This window comes from Crassostrea angulata, chromosome 8, assembly GCF_025612915.1.
Source record: "Crassostrea angulata isolate pt1a10 chromosome 8, ASM2561291v2, whole genome shotgun sequence".
Taxonomy (NCBI): domain Eukaryota; kingdom Metazoa; phylum Mollusca; class Bivalvia; order Ostreida; family Ostreidae; genus Magallana; species Magallana angulata.
In genome coordinates this window covers 34,999,437-35,012,147 of record NC_069118.1, presented here as the reverse complement: position 1 = coordinate 35,012,147, position 12,711 = coordinate 34,999,437, and the positions used below count along the sequence as shown (strand labels likewise).

Sequence of the window (12,711 nt, the reverse complement as noted above, 5' to 3'; positions counted from 1 at the left end):
ACGACTAGAGTATTTTCAATCGGGAACTTATATGGTAACCATTATAGGTTTAGAATAGTATGATTGCCCATCAAGGGAGGGAATGTGTAAATACTTTGGATGACAGCTGCTGTCAAAACAGAAAAAGAATGCCTCGAAATTCAGTATTCAGGTGACAACATCCAATTTTTCATGAGCAGTTTGATGAAATATAAGTAATTCGGTGACGATTCGTTGTCGGTATTGTGATCAGGTTGATTGGTTCAAGTCTCGGTTGTCAAACGGGTAAGTGTTCTAAAATGATTAATTTTATCAGTGTTTAAGGCTCGTTAAAATAATTAGGCCTGTTGCTATTATTTTATCATTACTTAAAACTTGATTTTGGTTACCTTAAATAATGTGTTGTTATTAGTAAAATACGAGCCATCCAATCATAGGTTAAATAAAAGGGATTGATAATGTTCTACTTGCATGTAAAATGCTGAAAATTAAAATCTGGACAACAATTTTACTAAATTAGGAAGGAGAGCCAGATTCGAATAAAAATTACATAATTTTATTATTCTTAATCAGAAAATTGATTTGCAAAAACCTTAACATTAAAAAAAAATCCCCACATTGTTAATATGAATATTTTGGGTTGCTTCTTTTTCATGGCACCATTTGATCAGGATTGAAAGGGCATAAAGAAAACAAAAAACAAAAAACAAAACGAGATTTAGAGCTGGACAAAACTAAATGTATTTAGTTACACGAATGCTTAAATGAATAGATATGAAAATGAATGAACATTGTTATAACAAAATAATTAAAGCAACGTTTTGGGTTTTTTTGTCAGTAGGATTTAGTACATGGTGATGTACAACTATCCAAAATGAAAGACAGACAAAGACAAGGATTGTAAGCATTTGACAGTTAACAAATGGAGTCAGCACCCCTTTCAATGGTCTACAGAAGTGAAAAACAGCTTCCAAAATTAAATTTGGCCTTCCAGGAGTTCTATGAGCATGAGGAGTTCTGTGACATCACCCTAGTAGCCACTACAAAGCGGTTCCGAGCCCACAGGGTGATCCTAGCTGCCTTCAGTCCATACTTCTATCAAGCTTTCTCTCAACAGAACAGCTATCTTTCTGAGTTTAGCTGCCATCGCTTCGATGAAGGCAGCCTAAAATGTCTGTTAGATTTCTGTTACTCAGGTGTGATTACTGTCAACTCGGTGTCAGCAGAGAAGCTCCTGTCAGTTGCTACAGTCTTACAAATCAAAGAAGTGGAGAAACTCTGCCAGACGTTTCTGAGAGCACATCAGGCATTTGTTCATGAGGTACAATTGATTTTTTGTATATGACCAGAGAAATTTCTAAATATTTTTTATGAAACTGATAAATTCTTGAAGTATGACTTTGTATTGATGGTTTGATACTTTTTAAATTTTTAGATTGGCACAGATATTCAGGAGAAGAATTCTTCACCATCTCCAAGGGGAAGGAGCTCTAGCGAGTTGTTTTTCGTCGAAAGCTCGGGTCGATTCAGTCCTGGAACTAGCCCTAATGTCTCCACATCAGGCCGTCCTGTTTCAGAGACAAGCTCTGTGGAGAACCCAGACCTGGATATAGTGAAGCAAGAGCACCCTGATCCAGGTGAAGGAGTAGAGAAAATATCCAAGGCCTTTAATACAGAATTTTAGTTATTCATTTGGAGTAAATTTTTTGTACCCATATACCGGGTATGTATTTAATTTTGAAGTTTACTGAAAAACTCTTCATTACAATTTTCAGTAACTAGAGAGGAACATATGAGAGAGGAGCTTGTATCACCCGGCACACTAGCCAAGAGGATGCAGTACCTACCTAACCCAGGCCTGAACATCATTGACATGACACAGCTATCTCCAACCTACCTAGGAACTCCATACCCTAGGCCCCTGCTGTTCCCAAGACCCTCTCCTCAGCCTTTTCATCTCTTTGCTCCAAAACTCAAAGAAAAGAACAAACTGGAAAGCAGCAATGAAATCAATGAAAGCAGAACTGACGAACATCATGGGCAGAGCTCTAACGTATCTGTAGAGACCAATTTCTCGCAGAAATCCTCCGAATCAGTTGGACTAGAACAGTCAAGTGTCCAAGAGCATCAATCTCCTGACGAGGTCGAAAACTCAAAGTTATACAATGCCTGCTCAATATGTCACCAGAAGTTCAACAGCAGCAAAGCCTTGAGCATCCATATGGTACTTCATGACAGAGGCCTCCAATCTTATATACCAAAGCGTAACAGAAAAGCTATTTTTCCGCAGAAACATGAGCACAAAGGTAGTGAATATGGGAGCACCCCCGGGGAACTCTTCACATGTAGTACATGTGGCAAAAGTTTCAAAGACAACCGGTCACTGAAATTTCACCGCTACAACCATGTTTTGCGGCATGTCTGCCCTATCTGTGGCAAACGTTTCTCCCGGAGCTGGAATCTACAGAGACACAAGAAATCTCACTTCAAGGTGGGCATGTCAGGATGGCAGGTCACGTCTGAAAATTCTGAGGACTTGGCCAGATCAGAAGACGAGGACGGGGAAAATCTGAGCAACTCCTTTAATGATGATGAGGATGTCCGCATGTCTTCTGCACAAGCAGAGGATGAACCGGTTGATTTGACAGAACCGGGCAAATCCGAGAGAGGAGAACTATAGGGCCTCCTTAATTTTTACAATTCAAACTGTTTATGTGCAATGGTTTGTTATTCTATTTTGTTGAACTTACCTTTGTTGATCAACATTGTGATAGTTGTCGGACTGTATTTACCTTAATTGTCTATATAATCTCAAGCTTCTATTTTCATACTCCAGGGCATTGCGTCCCAAAGATTTATTACTGGTACATAGAACTGTATACTCCTGTCCCCTATATGGCTGGTTCCATACTAGTATGCTGTATTATACATATAAGGTCATTTTATTTGTTGCAGACCAAGCTTTTATAAATCCCTCAGAATTGTTTTTCATTATGTTATAGTAATGATTGAAAGGACATGGATTAAATATGATTTTCACTCAATATTTTAAGAAAATAAGAATCTTCTTAAAAAATATTTAACACTAGAGTCTTTGTTCATAATTTAAACAACTGACTAAATTTCTGGCCTTGTACTATATCTAATGTTGAATATTTAAATTATATGCACAAGTTTATTACTGTGGGGCTGATTATGTGATCACTGATTAACAAAGTTTTAACTATTTTCAAATTGTGCACATGTAAATGTGTGCTGAAATGCTGGCATTTTGTGACTCCTGTATAGATTAATTATACTTTGTATATATATGTGTCATTAATGGCTCATTCAATGTGGTTGGCAAATTTCTTGTTTTGTCGTACTTGAGAACATATGCAGTCTCTACTTATGTATCTTACTTTTGTTAAATGGCAAATAAGTTGATCTGTTCACAATGTAGCTCTGGTAGAATTCTTGTTTTACTTTAGACCCTCATACATGTTGTCAGTGATATTTTCCTGTTATACATACATGTATAAATATATATATCTGTACAAAATGAAAAAAAAACAAACAACATTGCATATATTGTTGAATGGATAATATACACGATTGTTGAGCGATATTTACTCTATTGTAGCCATGTTAACAGTTTTCATATTCTAAGCATTGTTAGCAGGTTTTAGTCTTTATGTTGTTGACATTGATTGTTTTGCCAGGTTGAGACACTTATGATTTGTTATGGGAATATATATTGTTATCTTTATCAATAAATTTAATATTAGTCAGATATTTGTGTTTCCGTCATTGTCGTGTTATAACAGGGTTCACGTACATGTACAACCTAGCCAGCCAGACCCTAACGCAGCTTCCATTCCCTTCACACCAACTTGTATACATTTATTTAAATGAACAGTATTATATGTATATAATGCAATATCTGAATGTTTTTACTCAACATTGAACATTAGTTCATAAAAAAAAGAAAATAGATTGAAAAGCAAAATCAATTTATTGATCTATATTCCTTGCATCAACTTTCAAGTAATATCTCCTGATAGAATGTCTTTTCTGACACTTTCCTGTGCCAGTATAGTATTTAGGGAGGGAAGATCTTCCGCAATGACCTGATTTCTTCCACCTGCTACTTCATCTTCTTCATCATCATCCAGCTGACAGAGTAAGTTGTCATTCTCATAGGTAGGAAAGAAATACCTACAATGTTTTAAACTTCAATGTAAGATCTGATGGACACCGTCATTTGATTTTACACAATAACCATGTTGGAAAACCCACAGCCAGTCTCGAAAACGCTCACCATAAGGCCATGGATGTAAACCTAATTTTTTTTTATTATTCATAATCATCAATCCAACAAATTATTAGAAAGAAAGATATCATCAGCCTTTAAGATGACTGTCTATTCATCTCTTCTACCATATTTTCGTGCAAAAATCATATCAGATTCCAGCTGTTCTGGATGAGATGAAGCCATACAATGAGGTGGATTTTTTTTTTACAGAGAACATACTGTGGTTGGTCCCAAACAGAGGGCTCAGGAAACCTGTCCACGTGCTGCAGGCTATGCATGTGTTCCACCAACACTCTCTTGTCTGTGAACTTCTCCCCACAGCCATAGCAGCTCCCCAGATATATCTGAAAGGAGGGACAAAACCCTTCAATCATACAGACACTGATAGACTATATGCGCAGCCATTAAAATATATACCATGAACGTTTTCTGGTACCTGTCTTCTCATGAAGTTAATTAATTTTATCTGCTGGTAGAAATTGAGGTTGAGCCTCAGTTTCACATCCTTCAGATCAAAGTCATGTAGTTCCTGTAATGGAAAGTATATGAAATTAACTACAGCCTAGCGATACATTTGCTGGTACATAAGTACTGCTGTACAAACACTGAGTGGACCTGTCTGGAACTGGTCACATGATGTGGACACTGACCTGCATGTGGGCGGTGAGTTTGTGGGGCACGCAGGAGGAGAAGTCACAGAACAAACACACGGCCTGGGACCCCGCCTCCTCCCAGTCCTCCCAGCTCCTGAAACACGAATAAACCGAGTACAACAACGGGCAAAATTACATAACTATCCGTTGACATAAATAAATCAAGTGGGAGTAGTAAAACTCCTTAATTTACCAAGATAACTTACTCCTCGTCCTCGGTCTCTGTCTCTGTGCCTGGCTCATCATCTGGATCTGCCTGAATCATCTCCCAGCTTCTACCCATTTCCTGCAATTACAAACAAATAGCCATACAGGCACCTTTTCCTCTATGTACACAAATAGATTTATTTAATCATGTTTAGCAACATTAAATGGTGCAAATGATCTAACACTTTCAGTGACTCAATATTAAATATAAGATTCAATCTTAATAATTAAAATAATATCATTCACCCTTTCATATCCTGATTACCCAATACAATTAATTCTTAATGCAGGAGTGTGGAAAACCTGCCTTTAATTAGATTGACAGGAGACAAATGAACACCCACTAGATAATTGATGACGTAGAACTTGTCATATTTCCTGTTCTTGGGGTTGATCTTCTTATGCTGTTTTTTCCTCATGTGTTCCTTTAATACTGTCTTGTCTTTAAATATCCGTTCACAGTATAAACACTGTAAACTGGAAAATAACACACACCATAATTTAAATAGATACACACAATTCAAATTGATAATGACAAAATTCAATTATTATTATAAATTTTTAAACTAACTTGTCTAATTTCCCTTGTAAATTATCAAGAAATTCATCTGTGTAAACTGCAACAATGAAAGGTGCATTTGAGCTCATATATTTAGATGGTTTGCTCTTGAAAGCTATGTACGTTTACCGTAATCTTTGTAATTTTATTCTCTTATATACACTGTCACTGCTGAGAGAAAAATAAGAAATCAAATCAGTTAAATTTACAATGATCTCAAGAATGACCATTTGCCTTTAAAACCCTGTTATTTGCTGAGGCTGCAAGTTTGAAGGAGATTGAGTGATACCACAAAATACATGTACAGGTACATAAAAATTGAACCTCCAAGAGTATTAGTGATTCAAAAGACAGTAGACAACACTAAACAGATACTGTAACTAAGATAATTCATATTCAATTATATGAAAAATACAAACCTAAATTGTCTGGAAGTCCAATGCTAAATCCATGGCCGTGGGTCATGTGATCGAACATCTCTGCTCTGAAACAAACATACAAAAAAAAATTATGCCTGTGCATCTTCTCAATTTCATGTCAATGTGCACATGTACAAGTTTATATCATAGCTGACATGAATTCATAAAAACATTTGGTCACCATATTAGTTTCAATCACTCCTCAAATGCCACTTGGGTATATATACTGGTCGAGAAAGTTACGATCAGTTGCTTTCGGATTGAGGCATCCAGGTTGCACGGATGCATTAACTATACATTGTAGTAAAATGTTTGAAAAATAAATACAGAAAAATAAATCAACTAGTGTTTGTAAAACACTTATGCTCCCCTCCCTTGGAAACATCTGCAAAGAAAATGAATGGAATCTGCAAATAATTGAAACATCTGCAAAGAAAATGAATTTATACAAGTCAAAGGCGCATAACTCTGTCAAAAATTAATCAATCTTACCCAATATCGAACTTGACCTAGATATTATCATAACCCTGTATACCAAATTTTATTTCAATATGTTCATCCTCTGTGAAGAAAATGAACAGAAACTACAAATACGGTAATTGGCATTTTTTGTACGTCTAAGGGGCATAACTCTGCCGAAAATGGTTCGATCGTACCCAACATCGCACTTGATCTAGATATTATCATGATAAACCTGTATATCAGATTTCAATACAATATGTTCATCCTCTGCGAAGAAAATGAACAGAAACTGTTGATGGAGCAAACGACCAACAGACAGACAGCAGCAAAGCAATATGCCCTTCCTTCTTTTAAGGAAGACATAATAATTATGCCCTTCCTTCTTCTAAGGAAAACATAATAAAACACAAGATATATTTATTCTTTGAAAGAATTTCCAAGGTATTTGTATTAATTTGCACATAGTGCGCTGCCTTACTTCGCATGCACATTGAACATGTGTGTCGTTCATACAGAGTGCATAACGTTCGGCATCCAAACTACAACCAGCACAGTAGATAAATGATAGTAAATCCATGAAAGTAACAACGTAATATCATTTCCATCGGTTTCTACAAAAAACTTTGTTTCTAAAATCCATGCGGTCATTGACATTGCTCGATCTACCACAGTGTGGGGTTTGCACATGTGCGATGTTATATCATACACAGGAATGTTCCACAATGATCAATGCTTTTTGGAATATGTGTGCCTGTCTTGTTTCGTCGTTCATTGAATATTCCTTACCAGTGCAGTGGTTGTTGTATTATTTTCCTTCAAAACGCGTTTCTACAAGTCTTTCTTCAAATGTAATGTGTTCGGGTGAGTGAAACACACTAAATGCAATGAAGCATGAATAGTGCTATCTGCCTTACATAAGGGGTGAGTAGCAATGAGCAGAACAATACAAACTGACAACTAATGTAGCAGTTACTGTAGTCGGAGATAAAAGCGAAATAATGCATATTTATGAATTCATGCCAGCTTTACTTGTAATATTTATAATTTTCCCTTTCTGACCTGTTTCCTGAGAAATGATCCCGACAGAAGAGACATGTTCGACTGAAGGTTTCATCTTCTCTCTCTTTCTGCTGCTGAGCCAGAACTTTCTCCTGACATTAGAAAGACACACTAATTTTTTTCAATTCATCGGAAAACGGCTTGAAATTTGTCATTACAAATCAAATACTCCTCTTTAACACATAGCATATATGCTTTCAAAAAAGATACAGGTTGTATAATGCAAAGTCATCTTGTTAATGGATGCACATTATACACTTTCTGAATACCATTACATTCTCATGTATTAAATATCATTTTTTTTTCATTTAAAGGGGTTGACTTGCTTACTGATTATTATAAGTAATCCACAAATCGTGTCCCCATGTTAAAATAAAATATTTAAATTACCCATAAATATTGGTCCCAAAAAATGAAAACAAAAATTCTACACAAATTCAAATAACTCACTAATTTCTTTTTCTGTAGAAATTCTCTAAGTGTTTTGTCTTCTGCAAGGACATCACACAGCAGGTAGTACCGTTCTTTGGATTCTGAGAACAATAAAAACAACAATTATCTTCCCTTTAAAGAGGACGTGGCACTTCATTTGAACAAACTTGAATCCCCTTCACCTAGTGGTGCTTTGTGCCAAATTTGGTTGAAATCTGCCCAGTGGTTCTTGAGAAGAAGATGAAAATGTGAAAAGTTTACAACAACAACAACGAGCCTTTGGCTCAGGTGAGCTAATAAAAACAACAGGCCTATCAGCCACATTGTGCTCATCTATACAAAAACGTTCAAATGATGTGTAGAAATAATTAATACCTGTAAGTATTCTGATGGGTATAAAAACTTTAGACACAGAGTAACTGGGTAAAACTGTAAACATATCAATGCCTTACTTTTACTTTTTTCCATCATCTTGCTTTTTTCATCAATTTAAATATCCCTCACCAAAAAATTAGTTATTGATGTTGAACAATTGAAAAAGTAATGCTAGTTGCATATCAGATACATAAAAAATATTTAAGAAATGTGTTCTTCTAAGATGTGGAGATATCACTCTTTCAGATATCATTAGGAAGAAATGTGGTGAAAAATGGATACCCGGTAATTGTACAATAGTCCTAAAATTATTTAACCATCTGTTTAAATTGCACATTGTAACATACCTTTGTCCCTATCACTAGTCTTTGTAGATATGATTGAACAAAAATTTGTTAGATCCTCCTCCAAAAATCTCTGCCTCCAGTAGGTGAGATACCTAAACATATATACTCACAATTATCAAATAGTGTTTTACTTAAAAGAATTGATTTTTCACAAAATCGAAAGGGAAAACTCTCTACAGGTAGAATTCAGCATCAAATTAATATTTTTTAGAAATGTTCAATACATTGGCTCTTCATATTTAAAAACATTACATGGTGAAGAAAGACAAGAGGCCCATGGGCCACATCGCTCACCTGAGGAACAATAGGTATGATAAAATCAGCTTAATAGAGTCATAATACAAACAATCTGGACAATGTACAATAATACATGTAGATCCTGTATAAATAAAATCTATCCCCCCCCCCCCCCCTGGATATTCTTATGTTTATAATCATTGGTCCCTTTTCTAACAGGATGATTTTATAGTCATATCACATGTTGAGTATTACAATCCTCAAAAAGATCCTTTACAATTGTTTATATATGGGATATTAAGCTACATCAATCTCTGAACCTTCTTGTGAGGCCGAAGAATTGTCCTGGAGCCAAAGTCTTAACAATTATAAAGAATCATCTGGCTGATTAGTTTCTGAGAAGAAGATTTTAAAAGATTTACTCTATATATTCCTATGTTAAAACTTTAACACCCCCCCCCCCCCCCCCAATGTGGCCTCATCCTACCCCCAGGGATCATGTTTTCACAACTTTGAATCTAGACTACCGGATGATACTTCCACACAATACTTCCACACAAGTTTCAGCTTTCCTGGCTGATTAGTTTCTGAGAAGAAGATTTTTAAATATTTACTCTATATATTCCTATGTAAAACTTCAACCCTCCATTGTGCCCCACCCTACCCCCAGGGATCATTTTCACAACTTTGAATCTGCACTACCTGAGGATGCTTCAACATAAGTTTCAGCTTTCCTGGCTGATTAGTTTCTGAGAAGAAGATTTTAAAGATTTACTCTATATATAAATTCCTATGTAAAACTTCGACCTCCCCTTGTGGCCCCATCCAACCCCTGGGGGTCATGATTTTCACAACTTTGAATCTACACTACCTGAGGATGCTTCCACGCAAGTTTCAGCTTTCCTGGCTGATTAGTTTCTGAGAAGAAGATTTTTAAATACCGGTATTTATTCTATATATTCCTATGTAAAACTTCGACCCCCCCCATTGTGGCCCCACCCTACCCCCAGGGATCATGATTTTCACAACTTTGAATCTACACTGCCTGAGGATACTTCCACACAAGTTTCAGCTTTCCTGGCTGATAAGTTTATGAGAAGAAGATTTTAAAGATTTACTCTATATATTCCTATGTAAAACTTCAACCCTCCATTGTGCCCCACCCTACCCCCAGGGATCATTTTCACAACTTTGAATCTGCACTACCTGAGGATGCTTCAACATAAGTTTCAGCTTTCCTGGCTGATTAGTTTCTGAGAAGAAGATTTTAAAGATTTACTCTATATATAAATTCCTATGTAAAACTTTGACCTCCCCTTGTGGCCCCATCCAACCCCTGGGGGTCATGATTTTCACAACTTTGAATTTACACTACCTGAGGATGCTTCCACGCAAGTTTCAGCTTTCCTGGCTGATTAGTTTCTGAGAAGAAGATTTTAAAAGATTAACTCTATATATTCCTATGTAAAACTTCGACCACACCATTGTGGCCCCACCCTACCCCTGGGGATCATGAATTTCACAACTTTGAATCTACACTACCTGAAGATACTTCCACACAAGGTTAAGCTTTCCTGGCTGATTAGTTTCTGAGAAAAAGATTTTTAAATATTAACTCTATATATTCTTATGTAAAACTACGATCGCCCATTGTGGCCCTACCCTACCCCTGGGGGTCATGATTTTCACAACTCTGAATCTACACTACCTGAGGATGCTTCCACGCAAGTTTCAGCTTTCCTGGCTGATTAGTTTCTGAGAAGAAGATTTTTAAATATTTACTCTATATATTCCTATATAAAACTTCGACCCCCAACTGTGGCCCCACCCTACCCCCAGGGATCATGATGTTCACAACTTTGAATCTACACTACCTGAGGATGCTTCCACATAAGTTTCAGCTTTCCTGGCTGATTAGTTTCTGAGGAGAAGATTTTTAAAGATTTACTCTATATATTCCTATGTAAAACTTTGACCCCCCATTGTGGCCCCACCCTACCCCCGAGGGTCATGAATTTCACAACTTTGAATCTACACAACCTGAGGATGCTTCCACACAAGTTTCAGCTTTCCTGACTTTCTGGTTCTTGAGAAGAAGATTTTTGAAAATTTCTCGAATTTTTTCATTAATTTCTAATTATCTCCCCTTGAAAACGAGTGTGGCCCTTAATTTTCACAACTTTGAATCCCCTTTGCCTAAGGATGATTTGTGCCAAGTTTGGTTGAAATTGGCCCAGTAGTTCTTGAGAAGATGTTGAAAATGTGAAAAGTTTACGGACAGACAGACAAACGGACGACAGACAAAATGTGATCAGAATAGCTCACTTGAGCTTTCAGCTCAGGTGAGCTAAAAATGACTTGAGTAGAAAACAATTTGCTAAATTTGGAGACAATCAAGTGGGAACAACTTAAAAAAGACCATGCAATCACATGACTTACTTTTTTAAGTCTGTTATAAGGTTAACATCTCCTATCACGAACTTATGGTTTACTGCCAAATGCCTCAACAAGTCCTCTTTTTGAACAGTAGCGTTGAATTGCTCTTGACAAAACAAGCACAGGACATCTCCTGAACACTGTGTAGGGGAACCCTCTTGTTCAGATCCTTCAGATTCATGGTAGAACAAGTTCAAACTCTCCAATATAGGTTTATCTGCACCTAACAAATTGTTGATGTGTCTAAAAGTGCTAAAAAGTATTGTAATAGCATGTGCATAGGCTCAGTAGTGCCATGCTCCTACAAGCACCAGCTTTAGTGGATTAACCCTAAATTTAGCTCAGTTAGAAGAGCATTGGTTTTTAAAGTGTATTGTAAGAAGAGCATTGGTTTTTAAAATGTATTTTAAGGGTCCTATGTTTGAACCTAGTTTTGAACATACCCTGATTCTATTACATTGGTGCTTAACAAAGTAATCTATGTGGAGTGGATTGAAGAGTCTCATGTGAGATTTCTAAGGGATAAAAATCTTAAAAGAAAGGGGAAAATAATGTAATAGTGTGTTTGTACATGTATATGTAAGGCTAACAACTGCCGTGCTCCTACTGGCACCAGCTAGTAAGTTGACCATTTAGCTCAGTTGGTAGAGTGTTGGTTTTTAAACTGAAGGGTCCTGTGTTCGAGCCTAGTTTTGAACATACTCAGATTCTATTACAAAATCAAATTCATGTATCTAAAATGTTGGCATGTACTTGGCTTCACTAATCATTAATCAGGAGGCTTCACTTTCTACAAGTAACGTTACAATGTAAATTTAAGTTCAATATACATCATTCATAGTCCACGATCAACTATAATTTATTATCATATCGGACAAGTCTCCCATTCGATCATCATATTACATGCTCATTGTTCAAATTAGAAGAAATCTTTAATATCACTGTGTCATCGTTCGGTTGAACGTCACTCAAAATTTTGTATAAATTTAAATCATTTCCCCAGTCAAAAGTGGGCATAGATGAGTGAGTATATATCTAAATTTTAAATTTATTGACTTACTTTGCATGTCAGATGTTTATATATAAACTGGTTCTCGTTTATTTGGTTAGGTAAGTCAATCCATAAATCATTCGTATTTTCAAAACATTCAATTTTTACTAAATCTAAAATTGCTTTACACAACTCAGTTTATGCTTCTCTCTGTTAAATACACAAAAAGCTATCTCTAATCTAAAATTCATATCGATTTGT

General features: G+C 36.2%; 2 protein-coding genes across 3 annotated transcripts; one reads left to right on the top strand and one right to left on the bottom strand.

Annotated features, from left to right (window-relative positions):
• Positions 1-46: 46 nt before the first annotated feature.
• Positions 47-3,749, top strand: LOC128160485 (zinc finger and BTB domain-containing protein 49-like). Of its 2 annotated transcripts, none has more exons than XM_052823819.1 (4): positions 47-264; positions 821-1,300; positions 1,415-1,616; positions 1,755-3,749. In XM_052823819.1, exons 2-4 carry the CDS (start codon positions 902-904, stop codon positions 2,657-2,659), a joined length of 1,506 nt encoding a protein of 501 aa, XP_052679779.1. In that variant the 5' UTR covers positions 47-264; positions 821-901; the 3' UTR covers positions 2,660-3,749. The 2 variants fall into 2 exon arrangements, with proteins under 2 accessions (XP_052679779.1, XP_052679780.1); XM_052823820.1 differs by having other exon boundaries at positions 818-1,300.
• Positions 3,750-3,954: 205 nt separating this feature from the next.
• LOC128160486 (zinc finger protein 277-like) lies at positions 3,955-12,660 on the bottom strand. The gene is made up of 13 exons (XM_052823821.1): positions 12,520-12,660; positions 11,463-11,682; positions 8,787-8,878; positions 8,083-8,165; positions 7,633-7,724; positions 6,112-6,176; positions 5,705-5,750; positions 5,478-5,610; positions 5,133-5,212; positions 4,924-5,020; positions 4,710-4,802; positions 4,493-4,617; positions 3,955-4,176 (listed from the first exon to the last, which is right to left on the bottom strand). Exons 1-13 carry the CDS (start codon positions 12,524-12,526, stop codon positions 4,002-4,004), a joined length of 1,308 nt encoding a protein of 435 aa, XP_052679781.1. The 5' UTR covers positions 12,527-12,660; the 3' UTR covers positions 3,955-4,001.
• Between the last annotated feature and the right edge of the window lie 51 nt (positions 12,661-12,711).